This window comes from Pipra filicauda, unplaced genomic scaffold, assembly GCF_003945595.2.
Source record: "Pipra filicauda isolate LSUMZ 115617 unplaced genomic scaffold, ASM394559v2 scaffold42_size3861933_pilon, whole genome shotgun sequence".
NCBI lineage: Eukaryota > Metazoa > Chordata > Aves > Passeriformes > Pipridae > Pipra > Pipra filicauda.
This window is the reverse complement of record NW_024104565.1, coordinates 920,193-937,361: the sequence shown is the minus strand read 5'-3', so window position 1 is coordinate 937,361 and position 17,169 is coordinate 920,193. Positions and strand designations below refer to the sequence as shown.

The 17,169-nt window shown below is 37.8% G+C and overlaps 1 protein-coding gene across 21 annotated transcripts in view; it reads right to left on the bottom strand.

Moving 5' to 3' along the window:
• Window positions 1–5,483: 5,483 nt before the first annotated feature.
• SYNE1 (spectrin repeat containing nuclear envelope protein 1) overlaps window positions 5,484–17,169 on the bottom strand; it is a 306,594-nt gene continuing 294,908 nt past the window's right edge. For 19 of the 21 annotated variants that reach the window (XM_039385717.1, XM_039385719.1, XM_039385731.1 and 16 more), the window contains 5 exons: window positions 16,867–16,995; window positions 16,288–16,500; window positions 15,201–15,290; window positions 13,289–13,347; window positions 5,484–6,594 (listed from right to left, as the gene is read on the bottom strand). In XM_039385717.1, coding sequence (XP_039241651.1) covers window positions 6,354–6,594; window positions 13,289–13,347; window positions 15,201–15,290; window positions 16,288–16,500; window positions 16,867–16,995 — 732 coding nt within the window. In that variant the 3' untranslated portion in view covers window positions 5,484–6,353. The remainder of the gene's footprint in view (window positions 6,595–13,288; window positions 13,348–15,200; window positions 15,291–16,287; window positions 16,501–16,866; window positions 16,996–17,169) is intronic. The other 2 variants (XM_039385727.1, XM_039385728.1) reach the window with 1 other exon arrangement.

Below are 17,169 nucleotides of genomic sequence, written 5' to 3'. Positions count from 1 at the left end.
AGATGTCACCTTGCTCATACACCCAAAGGAGGAACCTCTGGCCCTTTTGAACCTCTGGCCCTCAAAAGGGCCTCTGCAGCCAGGAACTGGGCACTTTTCCATAGTCAGGGGCCATCTGGGACTCCAGCTTCATTCCTGATTTCTTATGTCTGTTGGATGAAGTAATCTGCGAAGTGATAGGGCAAGGACATGCCTTTCTATTTCAATGCAGAACTCTTGTAGCTAAAACTCCTGGCTCACCTTTATGGGGCTCATCAGTCTCGTTTCTCTCACTACATAAACAACATCTTGCAGAACAGCTGCCTACTCCCATGAGGAAGCCCATGTATACACACACAGCTGTATACATTGGGCTCCCCCGCACTCCTCCTTTCTCTCCTTCCTGACATGTAAGTGATGACTGCCTTGTTCCAGCATATTTTATTCTAATTAACTAATTAGAAAAGTATGATATGGTTAAGGCATCATCAAAGAACATATTTGACTGCTTTTTTGTTTGTTGAGACAATCCTTTTGTTATGCAAAGACAACAGCTTCAACTGTTGCAATGACATAGGCTTCAACTTGGTGTTCTCAGTCAATGGAGCACCATCCCTTGTTAAAAGCCTTTTGGCCATGCTTACTCCTCAAAATTAAATGACAGAATTTAAAAAAAAAATATTCTCCATCCAGATACTGCAACATTAAAAGCTCCATGAAGCAGCTGTTTCTTATGCTGGAAAATTCTTACATCTCTTTCCCCTGCATTACACTGCTTGTCTCCACCACCCACGCAGCAAAGAGAAGAGGAAAATCCAAACATGTAAAATAGCACTCATCAGTGTGCTCACAGAGAAAGAATGCCCAGGGAAGGGCACTGCATACATACTTTTTCTTATGCCCAGCCAGGCTTCAATTACTACCATTCACTGTGGCATCCTGCAGACACAGAAACTCAGGCGAAAAATGGTCATGAAGTCTTCAGGAAAATTGACCATCAAAATAATAACATTTGGCACTTATCTCAGCAGGAGCAAGGCTAACTAGCTCTCACGTCCATTTAAGATCTGTGTGCTGCAGGATTTAGGTGTCATTCTGCTAATGTCTTCATTTCTGCAGGCATACAGGTGATGTAAAATTTATCTCCTGCTGTTTTCCATTCCTACACATTTCCGCACAACTTCAGAATGTTACCATTTTAAACAGATGAAAAATGTGCTTTTGAGGAAAGGCTGTGCTTTCAGGCATTTTTTAGCCAGATTTTGCAAGGCATTTGGGACTGTAAGATATTTAGGTCCTCTACACATAAAGACTAAATGCTACTCTCTAAGACATAAAGATTTGCTTCTTGACAGATTTCTTTTTATTTTTCACTCACCTCTTCAGAACTTGTGTCATCCATGGAAAGGTGAACAAGTATGTTATACTGCAGAGATAAGCAAAAGGTGTTGCCCATTTTGCAGTGAGAGTCACATTAGGGCTTGAAAGTTTAGGTATTTGTATGAAAGCATGTTCTCCCATGCCCCCATGGTCTGCATACCTGCCTGCACAATGCTTCAAGTTTAGCAAAGGAGTCAAAATTGCAACCATGTGTTTTAACCTACAGCTCCATGGTCAGGAGAATCTCACAAACAATGTTTGAGTTGTTTATAAAGAGAATACTACAGCCATGAATGTCCCACTTCTTGGACAGCCTTGTGAACACTTACATAAAAAAGTGTACTCTCGTACACTCTTCCAGTTGTTTTTTAAAAACATCTTTTCTAAAAACAATGGAATGGAAAAAACCACAATTACAACATCCATAACAGTCCCTCAGAAATTACAACATGCCTGAAAATGCAGAGCCTGACATGAGTAACCTTTGTGCAAACTACATCCACATCTGCATGAGCCCTGACCAAAAGAGCTCTGTGGTGCACCTCTCTCCTGACCAAGAACACCTCTGATACAAGAACTGGACAATACTTTCCTAAAGCATCCTCTCTCTTCCAAAAATTAGATGTGCCAGTGTTTTATTCAGACCTCACTGTGGTCAAATCCATTTGCCATGTCTCAGGTCTTTAAATAGATTGCTACTGAACAAAGCAGTTTTGACCAGTTCATTTCTGGAATGATATATTAAGCAGCACCAAACAATAGATGTTGCAGCTTTCAGTTCCTATCTGCTTTTAGATCAATCATTTACCATAATTCAGATTTTTATCATTTAGTAGGCCTTAGCCTATGACAAATTTTCGGTGCTTCAGCTAGGAGTTATTAATTTCATTTTATCTTGTTTCACAGATTTTTGTCTATGGCTTTCTGAGAATACACATTAATTCTCTAAATCATTCCTATTTATTTATTTATTGAGGAATATTATTAGAACATTCAAATGTTCTTAATATTCTTAAAACAAGCATAACTTCTCCCAAATATAGGTTTGACACCTATGTCTCTCTAGGTCTAAATAATGGCCAAAGAGAGCAACAACAACAGAATTCAGCTGGCTGTAGTGCATTTCACAACATGCTGCCAAGGTTAAAAACACCCAGTACTTAGACTAGTTCCCTTATGTAGGGAATTCTGTGCCTATAATACAGACAAGCCAGAAGACAAATGACGTCCTCCCTCCACCCCCTCCCTTACTTCTGAACTTAAGCAAACACTGTTTTAGATGAATTGTTCATTTGACTGCTGCAAGAGTTGAAAAATTTTATAACCAGATCATCCAGCTTAAACGAAACCTCACTGTGGCATTTTCTGCTCTTTTCTTTTCCATAAGCCATTGCTTTAAACACCAAATAAAATATGACAAGTGCAGGAAAATGAGAAGATCAATGGTCTCTTCTCTTGCTTAAGAATCTGCACTTCTTCTGTTTGACTCTGCTCTTATTTCCCAGAATCCTCCTACAGTTGCTACATCTTGATAGCATCTGTAGTTTGAAGGCTGTGAGCAACCAGTTTCTGTTATGCCTTTGAACACATTCACACACACACACACTCTCAGATGCACATGATGATGATAAACATGTTGAGAGATACTATCAGATGTAAACAGATTTCTCAACCACAAATAGCACAAAACCGAGGGCCAGGGATGATTGCTCGTAAGACAATCCCAGCGGCTTTGTTCTTGTTCAATAACCAGCTGCAGGAAAAAGTTCTAAGGAAGGAGAACGTGATACTGCAAGTGTTCACAGCATTTGCAGCAAAGCTGGAAAGGTGGCAAACCAGTGGCAAGAAACTACCAATCTGTAGCAGAAAGAAGCTATTATCACTGCTGGAACAGAGTGGGGTATAGGTAATGGGTATCATCATGCTCACAGCTATGAGGAATAAGGACATACTAGTTCTGCCAACTTCAGATCATTTGTACTTGTACCACTGTCAGATGTCTCTAAATATCACTTTGCAGCCTGCCTTCAGATTTGGTAAAGCACGGTCCACAAATGAAGCTCCACAAACAGATGCAGTAAGTTCAGAGCAAACTGTCCTCGTGGTCTTTTACTCTTATCAATATAAGCATAATGAGATAATGCTTGATATTACCACATGGTCTGGAGTCACCAAGCAATCAGTTTCCATTATGCTTTTAAACGCCCACTAGCTGGAGGTGACCTACAGGCCAATAAGCAAGGTTCAGAGTTGCAAGGTGTGTCAAGCTGCTGGGATGATTGTACCTCTACAGAACCTACTCCATCTATTTACAGTAGAAAATAGGAACAAATACAATGTAGTAATGACCAGAGCTCTCCAAGATGCAGTCTACTTTCTCTGTGCTTGAAGACATGCCTTCAACACAGATCCAGAGTTAGGCAGCTCTTGTACTGCCTTTCCTCATGCCTTGCAGCCAAGCCCAAGGCACATTACAAGAAATCAGCCCCTCATGTTTGCAGAGCCCAAGTAGGTAATGTGTTTCAGAAAGAGGGTAGATGTTGGGTTGCAGGCTTAGCACAGAGACAGACATCATCCAAACATCATTCAAATTGACCGCTCTTCCTTGTACTTTCCTCTCCCTCCTAACCAACTCCTTTCAAACCTCTCTGCCTCTCCCTCAGTTTTTACACAGTATAAGAAATTAATACAGGCCTCACCAGTGACTTTTTACCTGGTTCCTTCAACAGACTTTTAATCCCTAAGTTTATACTCATAGCTATCTAGCGCACTTCAGATAACATCTACTTCCATGAGAACACCAATAGTTGGCTGGAAAATGGGAGACAAAGTCAGGCTGAGATCCTTATTTCTCCCTAAATTAGTCTTTTTATTCTTTACAGTGTTTTCTTTTAAAAGAAAACAAAAATATATTTCAACAAAAAATTAACCACCAAACCCAGGGACTGGCTGATGAAAGGATGTCTAAAACATGCACAGACCTGGACTAACAGGTCTAGTAACCTACTGAATTATTCACATACATGCATCGATTACCACTCATTGAGTTATGTCACCAAAGAGAACAGTATCAGAAAAGAGAGGAGGGGTCAGTTTTATGTAGTATGTCAGGCCTGTTGCAAGCAACAGCCCATCCTTGTAGCCCAAATATGTGTTCCTTATCTTTGTCTACTCAGAATCAGTGATTATGGATACTAATCTAGCCTAGAATAGTTTCTGAACAGCAATGAAGGAAACTCAGCCTTGAAAAGAACACATACTTGTGTCAATCCAGACTTGGGTTCAGACAGTGAAGACACTTTGTGAACATAAAAAATCTTTTTCATGAAAATGTTAATGTTACGCTTATCCGAAAAGGAAGCTTTATTTTGGCTCTTCCAAATGCTGGAGTTCAGCTTGTGGTACTCTACCTCTGACCACCCTGTCCTCATAACAACTCAAACAATGACATCCCAGAAAACTAATTCTATGTAAAAGCAACTAATGTGCTTCTGTTTTCTTCTGGCTTTTTTATTTCTGTTATGCAGGCCAATACATTCTAAGTAAAAATATTTAAGTCAAAAGAAAAATTCACACTGTGTGTTGTGGCTTCAAAAACCCCAAACTTATTAAAGAGCAGCAACTTAAACATTGTTCTATATTTTTTTTTCATAATTGAAAAGAATCTCGTTTTGGCAGAGTTCTGACTGATGAGCTGGGCAAAGTGCCACTGCGCAGACTGCAAGTTTTTTTTCAGTATTTCTGGAAAATTTATGAGTCTTCAATTTGTCTGTTTTATTGCTATTTATGCTTATGTTTTGGTCATATTCCACTAGACTAACTATTAGTAAAACACAAACATCTATCTTGGTATTAAGCTGCTATGGAGAATATTATGAAGTTTCCAGTACACTCAATTGCCAAAGGTTGCACACGAGCACATACATAAACACACAGACACAGAGAAACAACACAGGGGAAGAAGCAGCTTGAAAAAAAGAAAAACCTGAAGTGATGAATCATTAATTCAAAACATGGACAGCTTTCAATATTAGCACAACTTCTAATGTCATACTCTCACATGTATTCTACCTGTGTCAAGTTTTCCAGATTTTCTCATTCAAACATATACCTAATACCATTAATTTGTTACAGCATTTTTTAATTCTCTTTAGAAGTGCAGCATATGTGTGTCTTCTATTTTTTTTATACCATACATATCTCATTCTAAACTTAGAGGTTTCCATAGTTGTCATTAAAAAGCACGTAGACAAAATATTTTATGGTATCTATAATAAATGCAAAGAAATCAATACAAACAAAACTTGGCTTAGCAAACTGTACATACATAAATATGTTCTTTGTTTTTCAACTTGACATTCAACATTTTTCCTCATAAAAACTTTTACGATCTTATTTATTACATCCATTTTTTTAAACCTTAAAAAAGTGCTTCTCAGATTTACACCTTGTGCATCCAAAGCAAAAGTTAGAACACCATGCCTGAAACAGAAATCACAGGGAATAATACATTGCCATACAAGAATCTTTAAAACTGTATGTTACAAATGCTCTAAAATCTCTTTAGCATTGGTTATTTTGTATACTGTAGATACTGAGAGGGTATTTAACAAAGACTGGCTAATGGGCAGCACACAGGAAAGGATCTACAGTATCAAGTCCTTGGCTATGCATAGTACAGGGCAATGACCTGGATATAAAGTGGCTAAAAGATCCCAAATTCTGCACAGAAGGACATTTCCCTTGCACAGATCACATCCTTCTTAGTACCCAGGATGCGAGTATTGAAATGATGCTACTCAGGTAATGCGTTGTGCAGTTTGATACTGATACACTGATGCGTTACTAGCTGAGTGCCAGCAGAGAAAAATACGGGCACAATGGTTGCTACAGCAGACAGGTAAAGCTGCCACACTGAATCCTGTCACCCTTTAAAACCATCTTGCCTCCCAGCTAGCACTCCAGCAAGTCTCCCGCTGTCTCACAGGTCTCCTTCATAATGGAGGAGGACCATTCATGTATTTTAGCATGGGGTGGAAAGAGCGGGCAAAGTTGTTTGCCATAGCACAGCTGTAGTCCTCCTCGGTCATTGGCACCAGGCAAGCCAGCCCGATCAGGAGCAGCAAGAGGAGCTGAAGTGGCAGAGCAGCTCTGAGGACTCTGAGGAAGAAGGATGGGCGCCACCACGCTGGCCCAGCCTCAGAAGGGGAGGAACCTGAGCCACCTCTTGTGGACCTGAGAAAAGAAGATAGGTGAATACACTAAAACATTACTGCAGCAGAGGTTGTCCTTGAGCATTCAACCTTCCCTGAAGGCTGGTTTACAAAATTTGTACAGACTTTGATTGACAACTGCAGAGGTATTTTTCACAGCACGTGCCATTTTCTAACACTCTTAAGAGACCCTATATTTCTAGAGTGGGTAGGAAAACACGAAATGATCACAACAGAATGGGCTTTGTGACCCCATAGCCCCTTCATTAATTATGAGGAAGACTCTCCACTTAAAGCAGTGCTATAGAGAAGGCGAAAATAGAAGTGGGCCATACCTGTCATATGTGTTCAGTACATGCTGTCTAAAAATGAAGCCTTGTCTTTTAAAATGGCAGTTCCATTTGGTTTGCAGAAGTTTCTACATTTGTGTATGTATATTGTATAATGCATTGAGATTCAGTTACATCAATCTTCAGTCAATTAATACACCAATATGCAGGTAATGGGGACTCATTCTCTACAAAGTACATTGTATTTTGAATCTTGCATGGAATCAGCAGTTAAAATCTATCTGCTCAACTGATTTGACACCATCAGCTTCCAAGTGATTTTCTCCCTTGTGTCAATGGATCTGACTTGAAATGGCACATGTCTATCATATGTCTATGAGGCAGTAGAGATTTAACTCAAATATTTTCAAAGGGACACTTCAAATAAAGCACAAAAATCCAATCTATTATTTTAATGAAGGATAAAGACATAAATTTCACATTTTTCTTTTGGCTGAAACTGTCAAGAGCTCTAATATACAGATGACAGGTTTTGAGATAAGTGAATGACTGAAAAGAGCATGTATGAAAGATAAAATCTGATGGTCTCAATGTACATGGAAAGGTACTGTATTTTAGCACTAGTCAAAAGTGGAAGAACTCAGAACCTTCAAGTAACTTGCTTCAAGAACTCTTAATTTAAGACATTATGTCACAAATTTTGCCTCAGATGTGTTGCTATAAAATGTTCACATGGTTCATATGATTATAAGGCCTCAGAAAACCTATGGTTTCCTAGAGTTTAAGAGATAAAAATGCTTATAACGTGGAGTGGGAGATCCCCAGTGAAGCACGCAGGGAGTGATGGTTCCTTAGTGCTTCCTTGCCTTCCCCTTCTTCTTTTAATCCTATCTCCCAGAATTAAATTTGAATCTGTGTGAGGAAGCATTCAAAAATGAAAATATCCTCTTCAAAACAATACCAGGCTTAGCAGGGATCCCCTTGCCACATGCTCAGAAAAGAATTACTTCTTTTCTTGTTTATATATGTGTAGCACCCCACACAGAAGACTTCCAAAAAGCCAGACAGATTTGGTAAAGTTCAGATGACCAAGAGATAAACACTCAGGTATGTTAAATTATTAACTTGAACTGAATAGCCCAGGAAGGAGTGATGATCAAAATATTGTACCTTGTGTTGTTTGAATCCATGCTATTGTAGCCCAGATGGAAAGCTGCTTATCACATAACGTAAGATCATGTATTGTAAAGAACATATTGAAAGGATATGGCACATTTAACAGCATCAGAGCATTCCATATTAAAGTTCAATTAGATCAGGACTTCCACTGTCAGAGAATGCCAAGACAGAAAGTTAATGGACTGAGGTAGGAACAAAGGGAACAAGGAGTGCTTAATTACCTTCCAAGCATTTGATTGCACAGTCTACCTATTTATAAGGCTATCATTGTATAAATGTTGTTAATCTCAATGAAAAAAAGGTCAGATTTCTGCAGTTGGTAACTGTTGTTTGATAAAGAGTGAAGTCTCAGTTTTCTTCACTGCCTCAGAGTTATTCTGGGGCAACACTGGGTGTCAAAAGGTGAATTTCCAAAAAGTGGAATCAAAAGGGGGCAGATAAAGTTAGCACGTAATTTTTCTTTTCTTTTGATTATGACTTTAGCAGCACAATCCAGCACTTTTTGCTTTGTGTTTTACCAGAAAAAGAAGAAACAATGGTATGTTTAAGCTGCATGGTTGAACTCAACAAGGAACATAAACTTTTTTTCAAAAATTAAAACAATTCATGTCAAAGCACTTTTTCTGCAGTGAAGTAGGGTATTGAAGAACAATGCTGCATGGAAACAATTAAACAAGCAAATAATGAAACATTACAAAAACATTTTTAGAGGAGGAGTTATAAAAAGGCTGAGTGCTGTACTGCCTGTGTTTATTGCAGGTACAACTGCCTCTGTAATCTACATAATTGGCTGAAAAATGGAATGGCTCAGCTTAGAGTGTTTAATGGATTTGGTAAGCAGAGATGGTTAAAAATATACATCGTTAATAAAAAAGATTCACTATTCTTAAGGACTAGAACTCCTATTTAGTCTAGCAGGAGAAGGGAAAGCTGAAGTACTGTATGCCACTTCAGAGAAAAATGTAATTTCTTCTCCTTGAGCTTGCCTCTTTAGCTGTCTCTCTTCTGACTGCTCCTCCATTTGTCACACTGTAAGGAAGGAAGGAAGTAAGGCCATCTGCTACTCACTCCGTGCACAATTCCTACTAAGTAGATAAGAGAGAAGCACAGCTGCAGACCTAGCTAACAGTAATCTTCTTCATGTCAAGAAATCTCAAATATTAACCTAAGTGCAAGCAGTAGTTACCCTTACTTTCGGAGTTTGTAAAGCAAGTGATATTGGAACTCTTTTCAACTATTTTCTAAGCATTTCAAGAGAGGAGAAGCTAATTTATCAGGCTACAGATAGAATGGTCAAAGTGAACTTTAATTTCAGCTCAGAGGAGAACCTTCTTTTAAAGATGATTGATATTTTTTTCCCTAGGAATATATGGTTGAAGTAACCTATCTGTATTGCAGTATGTATCTGAAAGATTTTCAAAAAGGAATTTATCATTCAAGTGAAGCTGATAGGAATAAATAAAGGAAGTTTAATGGTAAGTGACTAATTGAATGCAGACAACAGGCTTATATTGAAAGAGGCACTGCTGGGCTAGTAGGATGTTATTACTGGAGTTAATCAAGAATGAGTTTTAATTTAATATCTTTATGAAAAGACTATTGCACAAAATATAAGAACAGTAAATTTCATCTGTATGATGACAGATGCTGAAGGTCTTTGCAAATACCAAAGAGGATTGGCTTCTTGAACAGAAAAAAAGTGGATGAATCCAATAGGTTCAAGAAGTAGCTCAAGGAGTTTAAGATTATAGTACATAAGGTAGCAATAAAAACTTCTGATATAAATTTGGAAGTTCACACTCTAAAGATAATGAAGAGATGTAAGAGTTTTTTAACGCAGGATAGTCAGAAATCAATAATGTGGCTTTTGAATAGGAGTGAAAAGGGAAAAAAGAAATTTTAGAATATATTTCAGTTCAAGCTTTCCAGAAGATCAGAGGAGTTGTTTTAAAGATGTTCTAAAACCCCCTAATCAGATCTCACCTGGAACAGTTTGTATCATTTTGGCTAGCATACTTCTGGAAGATGAATTTGAACTTACAAAAGCTTAAAGATGTAAAAAAAATGGAGTATTTCTCTTATGAAGAGTTGAGCTTACTGATATATCACCCAAGAGACACAAAAACTGCCTTTTATATAATAGTGCAGAACAGACAGAAAAAAGGGTGAATCATTGTTAAAATGAAAGAAGGGATAATGTTGGCACAAAACCAAACTCCTACATCTAGTAGCCATGGATATTTTCCAGGTGGAAATGATTGTTCTTCCAGAAAATCAGAGAAATTAAATTTGATAGCAACCTCTACTGAAATTTTTGCTCCCTTGGATTTTAGAAGAGTGGAGTTTTGAAGGAGAAAGTGTGATGCTACGCCCACAGGAGCAGGCAGTGAGTCCTCTTGGTGGCCTAAGAGACTTTGTAGGAATATCCTTATTTGGCTGCATTCTCACTTCGAGACTTCAATTTTCTCCCTAGATCTCAGCATCACATCACCCCAACTTTAGACCTGGCTTACCCTGCAAAGAAGATGAATATGTCTATCTCAAGAGCAGTTAAACATGAAGTCTAAGTAACCAGGTCTCAGTGAGAGTATGGGAGATAACTGTGAGAAAAAAACATGGCAAGCCAAGCCCAAAACACGTATTTGAGCTACTGTGTGGCAATGACTGCCATTTTATGGGCAAAGACCCAGAGAATGCTGGGCTTGGTCTGCTCCAGGAACAGCAAGTGACCTTTAAAGATCCACTAGCCATTTGGGGAGGCTTGGGGAGAGCAGGAAATGGAGGCTGGCACTATGGCACCAAGATTTTAACAGAGCTGCTCAAAAGAGACTCTGAGCAAACTGAACCGCTATTTTAATCTTCTAACGTTTTAATCACTTAAAAAAAACTCACAGGCACAGATTCAGGTTTACACTTATGACAGTTCTATTAAACTGGTGAGGAAAGATGAGTCGCTTCTTGGATTTGCTTTTCCGACCTAGCACATGATTACTAATACCTCTTGGATGAAATTTTACTTAAATCCACAATGTAATATCTTGTTTAAGCTTGTACTTAAGCTTACCTTGCTAAGCTTACCTTGCTTAGCATCACACTATGTATGCTTGTCTTCTTGCTGTGACAGAGAAGGCAAAATGATATCACACTTGTTATACACGAAAACATGGTCTCTCTAATTTTTTAGATGAATTTTCCTTCACAACCTCTTGTGTGATAGACCTTTTAAGATTAACTTCATTTCTCCTTTATACTGAACTCTAACAGGGTTTGCTGATCCAGTGCAAGATCAAACACAAGGTACTCTGATCAGAGGCATGTCAAAATATTAAAGAACATAGTGACAGCTTGTACCGCATTATCAGTTAAAACCACATTATACATCAACCACAACCTGTCTGGCTTGCGCATTTGATTAAGTTTCCTATTCAGCAGTGACTCATTCGTATTCCATGCCTGTCTAAATGACAAATTGAACATTGTGTTGTACTGCTACAAGATGTGTTAATAAACAGTGCTGGAAAGACTTGATCTGGAAGGTGCCGCACCAATGCCACTGCTAGAACAGAGGCTGATCTCAAAGCTGCAAAGCACTGCTAGCTGCTCTTCGAGCCAGTGGCTCACACCTACAACCAGAAACCTCAGAAGGTTGGCAGAAGTGGTTTGATTACACAGGAGAGTGGAAAAGCACACACAATATGTTTCTTGAGGACAACGGTGCTAGTGCAAGCATGCTGATCTGTCAAAGACATCTTCCACTCCTCTTAGATGTTAATGGCTGCAGAGTAAAGGCCCTCTCCTCCCTTTTTCCCCTCCCCACAAGAAACAAAATGCCGAGTCTCATAGCAGACTGGAACTGAATAATCATTTTCCTCCATCAGAAAGGAAGGTGGAGTTTATACATGTCCCCTGTTTTCTGTGTGGTTTCCCTATGTTTCAAAGGAAAGAAAAAAACAACCTAAAAATAGGCAGCTTCTTAGTGTCAGTGGAAGCACTAAAAGATACTCTATTTGTTCTATCTGTCATGTGGTTTTGCAACTATGCCACTTTACTCACAGTCACTAACTACACCTGTAAAGCAAACTTTTTTTAAAGAAGTGTTTATGTAAATATCTACATGATAAGTAGTTTTACTCTTTACTTCATTTATATTTGAGAATAACTTTGCTGAATAAATTCTTGATTTTGCTCATAAAAAAAATCTTAAGGTATTTTTTTGTCTGCTTGTTTATTGCTCAATCACTATTAAGTGTAGCGTCCCCTTCTTTAAAGCTTTCACTTTAATTGGCCTTCTTCAAAAAACAGATTAGGTAGTTTTTAATATGTAGAGAATAAATGAGATTTAGGTTAAATGAGATTTATTATTAGATTTAATAAGAACAAATATATTTTAACTTCGTAATTCTAGAGGCTAGTAAACTGATCAGTGAAAGAGCGAAGGTACACACATCACACTGACAACAACAAGAATGCAGAAGCACTGTTAGCTGCAGAGATGACAGGTTGCTGGAGACACGGTGGAAAGCAAAAAGCTGTAGCAGCAAGCCTGCTCTCTACTGGTCAGAGAGAGATGGGGCAGTGCTCCTTGCGGAGCAACACATGGATGCAAGCACTTGGCAAGTCATGGCAATGTTAGCATGTTATATTGCAGTCATCTTAGGAGGGGAGAGAAAGTGATCCCAAATCTCAGTAACCTCAAATTCTGACTTTTAAGTTTGAGTCTGAAGTATTGAAAACCCACAAACTGAACGAAACGTTTCAGGGGGAAAAAAAAAAGAAATAAAGAAAAGGATGTTAGTATATCTCATCCAGATCTGTGGGTTTTGTGAATTCTAGAATATGGCATTGGCCTATAACCTCCCTTAATTTAATATTTAGAGGTAAAGAGGATGATAAAAAGTGTTTGCCATGAACCTACTGGCATTTCTGTTAAATCACGCCAAAATAAAATAATCATTAAATGTCATGACTGTAAACACACACTCACCCTGATCAGGCATATAAAAAATAAATGTTGATTAACTTCTGTGAAGCAAAAGCTGTAGGTGTCCAAGGATTAGCCCGTATTTCTATTTAACAAAGAATTTGAAGTAATTGAGAGCCCCTTTTGTCAAACTATCAACAAAAGGGAAATTTTCACTTGTTTAAGTCCTGACCACCCGATGGTGTGGACTGAGAGGAATCACGGCCAATTTCCATCATCCTCTTGGTGTTCTAGAACAGAGTGCGGAAACCAGGAGAATAAGGTACCTGCTATGTGGACTGCTGACAGAGGGTCCAGGCTGTGAGAGACTACATTTGCCCCGTGGCTGTTTGCAATGAACAGGGGGTAAAGAAAGAAGAATGTTCAGTCCAGGCAAATAAAGACAAGCTACTGATGAAACTAAATTAAAAGTGCAGCAAAGGAAACATAAAAAAAAAAAAAAGAATCAAATGAAGTGACCAATACCCATGAACCAAGGAAACTGGCTTTTCTTTGCACCTATGAGTATGAAAATTATTGGACCATATCCAGTCAACTCAAAAATAACAGTTTAGTCAGTATGTTTATGGAACAGTAGCTCCGGATTTAAAAAGACATCACTAAAAATTTAGCTCAAATAATTTGTAATATGAAATAGAGAAAATCTTATTAAGTTGAATATTTGAAAATATATATATTTCAAAATGCATATGTACAAAATTAATATTCTCAAGGAAAAAAGGTCCAAGGGCCTCCTTTGACAAGTCTGGCCTCTCCTCCACCCCACAATTTTGAAGGCCAAATAACTGTATGTGCATTCCTGCACTCATAACTATATGCTGGAATATTCAATGCAGTTAGATATTTATAATTCAGACTATATTTTTTGTATTAATATTTATTTATTTAGCATCAGTATATTTGGCAATGAAATTCCAAACAGTATCACTTCAGTGTTCAAGATTGTGGGTGCAAAATCTAGAAGTTTGAAAACTAGACTCAAGGAATCATACAACTTAGCTACACATTACGGACAAAAATGAAATTTTGCTATATATTATGGACAAAAAAAACCCAACAAAAAATGTAATCACATACATAAACACTAAAAAATTAGAGACAGACAAATCCTTATTAAAATGTTAAGATGAAAGCTATCATAATTCTACATACTCTTTAGACAAAGATTTTATGGTAAAATACTTCTCCATTTCCTGTAATGGTCAGGCATCCTTAAGTTACATCTGTGATATCAGAGCTTTTATTAATTATTTAACTTTAAATTTAAAAGACAAAAACATTGACCTCTGAAATAAAATGTTAAGATGTATATTCTTTTTTCTTTTGAAAAGCCAGTATTCCTTTACATTCTCATACTAGCATCTAAAAGGAAACTAGTGAATGTAAACAAAAAATCCAAAAAATAAATCAATTTCAAGAGCGATAAATTTATCAAGACAGAACTCAGAAGCTTTACAAAAAAGTGCAAATGGAAAAACAAAACAAAACAAAACCAACCTGATTGTTTTAAGAACTAAGGAAAAAAGCAAAGTAATCAACCAATAGAATTGCAGAAAAAGACAAAATAATTGCAGTTCCAATTTGGGCTCAGAGTATGGAAGTGTTAAGTACTAGGCATGTATTGCTATATTTCTTGAATTTTGTGCCAGCGATGTAAATGGGCAACTCCAGAGTTGCCATCATAGCCATTGGTTAGGTCCTGTGCAACTAGCTGTTTTGAATAATGTTTTATGCCCTTCAGCTCTACTTAGCCATTCATCCAAAGTCTCAATAAGACCGTCTGCAACCTGCATCAGAAACGACAAAAAAACTTATTGAGATTCTTGATGAAGCAGCTCTGAAGAGAAGGCCAAACAGAAATGGAGGACTGATTATACCAGACAAGACCAGACTTTGGGGTGCTGCCATCACTAGAGCAAAATACAAGAGACACGACATGCCATACCATGGTAAACCAACCACACTGACAGCCCTGGTTTCAGATAGTATTTACGACTTCTGATTTCATGCAGGATGGGAAATGCAGCAGGGTTGGGGAAAGCAGCTGTGTTTTGTTTTTGGTTTATGCCATTTCCTTTCCTAACAAGTGAGAAGGGGTGACTCCCAGCTGGCTAGAACTACTGTAGACATCTGAGGTCCCACCCAGGTGGTGGAAGAAAATACATGACATGAAATTACCGTTCTCTGTCTGCTTGGAGTGCTTCTTGCAGATACAGGACTCACTGAGCCTGATGTGTCTAATTCATCGGAGGACCATGAGGACAATTCCTAAAGTTCAGAGGGAATGCAGTTCAAAAATACAGTAACTAGCTGTTGAGGTAAGCAAACTAAAAATTTTACCCTGGTGAAATCCCAGCAGAGTTATTTCCAAGTTATTTCCAAGGCAAATAAAATAAATTAAGGCAAATAAGCTAAATCTTGTTACCAAATTTTAAAAGACTAAGGCATTACATGTACATGTTTTCTCTGTCAGCCCTGAAGGAAAAGAAAAGCAAACAGGTAGTTAAAACTTAATTTTTTAGGTGACACATTTTCCACCAAAGTCCATAAAGAGGAAAAAGTTGTTCTTTACTGGCCTTTTAATTACAAGAAGAGGTTGGTACCACCAAGACTTTGATTAACAGGCAGAAATCCGTTAGAAGGAGGGAAGAGATGAGTTCTCATGCTTTATGCACTCTGCTAATCCAAGACTTTAAAAAAAACTAAAGGAAAGCCCTGAAATCACTGTATCTGCTACTGCTGGCAAAGATGTGTAACTCCCTCTGAAATATCCTAAGATGCATGACAATTTGAAAAGATCTGGAGTATAGCTCAAAGCTTAGGAGACATATATGACAGACTTCTTATCCTAATACAGAATTTATTTTATGCTTTTTTTCTCTCTTTGACAGAGTTAGCATTATCTTCCTTTCCAATAACAACTGACATGCTCTAATTTTCAGTACTGCAACTAGAAAAATTATCTCATATACTTTGCCAGTTGACTGATTCAGTAATAGCAGGAGAAACAAACCAATATATTCAATAATTATTGCTACACAAAATAGAAAAATTACCAAATTGAAAATCCCCACCATATCACAAGAGATATTTACATTCTGAAGTGTAAGATAACTTTATGATATTCAAGATTAAATGTTTACAATCTTGGTAAGTACTGCAAACAACTGAAACAGAGCAGCCAACAGCACTGATCAGAGAAAGACAGTCAAAACAGTGGGAAATATGTCCAACAAACAGCAAAGAAGAAAAAGATGTGACTTACCAGTTGACTACTTGAAATGTCTAGAACTTTCTCTAGGTCTTTAATATGACGTATGACCTCTTTCAAGAGGAGCTTCAGTCTGTTTCCAATGACATGTACCTTTTCTTTGGCTTCCAGACAATCCTTGCCTTCAGCATTGACTAGCAATTGGCAAGACATATCTTGCAGTGACGCCACCTTCAACTGAGACTCCAGCAGTTCACGTCTGATTTGCTGTTGCCAAGGTAAGCATCACATTTTTTTAATAGCAGTTAAAAAAACCCCTAAAAAACTAGAACTCACAAAGTCAAACGCTTGAAATTAATGAAATGGAAAGCAAAGAGAAAGTATACAAATTTCTAATCTGACAGGAAGATATACAGCAACTTAACAGTTCCCTGAGATTTAAAATCATGAGTTGTGCCAATAATGGAAGTGAGTGGTGTTTCCTTCCAAAGTTAAGTTGGTTACTGACACTGGTCCCACAGCTCTGTGTTAGCATGCAACGAACAGTGCTAACCCTCAAGAGAAAGATAAATCTAAATAGGTGTTTTTCTTGGTGATGTGTTTTGGGAGGAAAAGGGGTGATTATTTTCCTACCAGCAAAAGTCTATGATGATCCTGCAGCATTTCTGAGTCCAGGTTTGGATTGATGGGCACAATCTCATTTTTTCTTCTGTCAATATTCTCCAACCAAAGCAGCAAACTATGGCTCAGTTCATGGAAATCCTGCAAGCAATGAGTGATAATTTTAACAGGGTAGCAAAATATTCCAGTCGAATTCAGGTTTTTAATTTATCCTCTGATAGGTCCAACTAGCTAAATAAGTTAAAAGGAAGTGTACAATAAAATACTAGAATATTATTCCAGAGAGAACATATTTAGAAAATCTTGGGCTGGAAA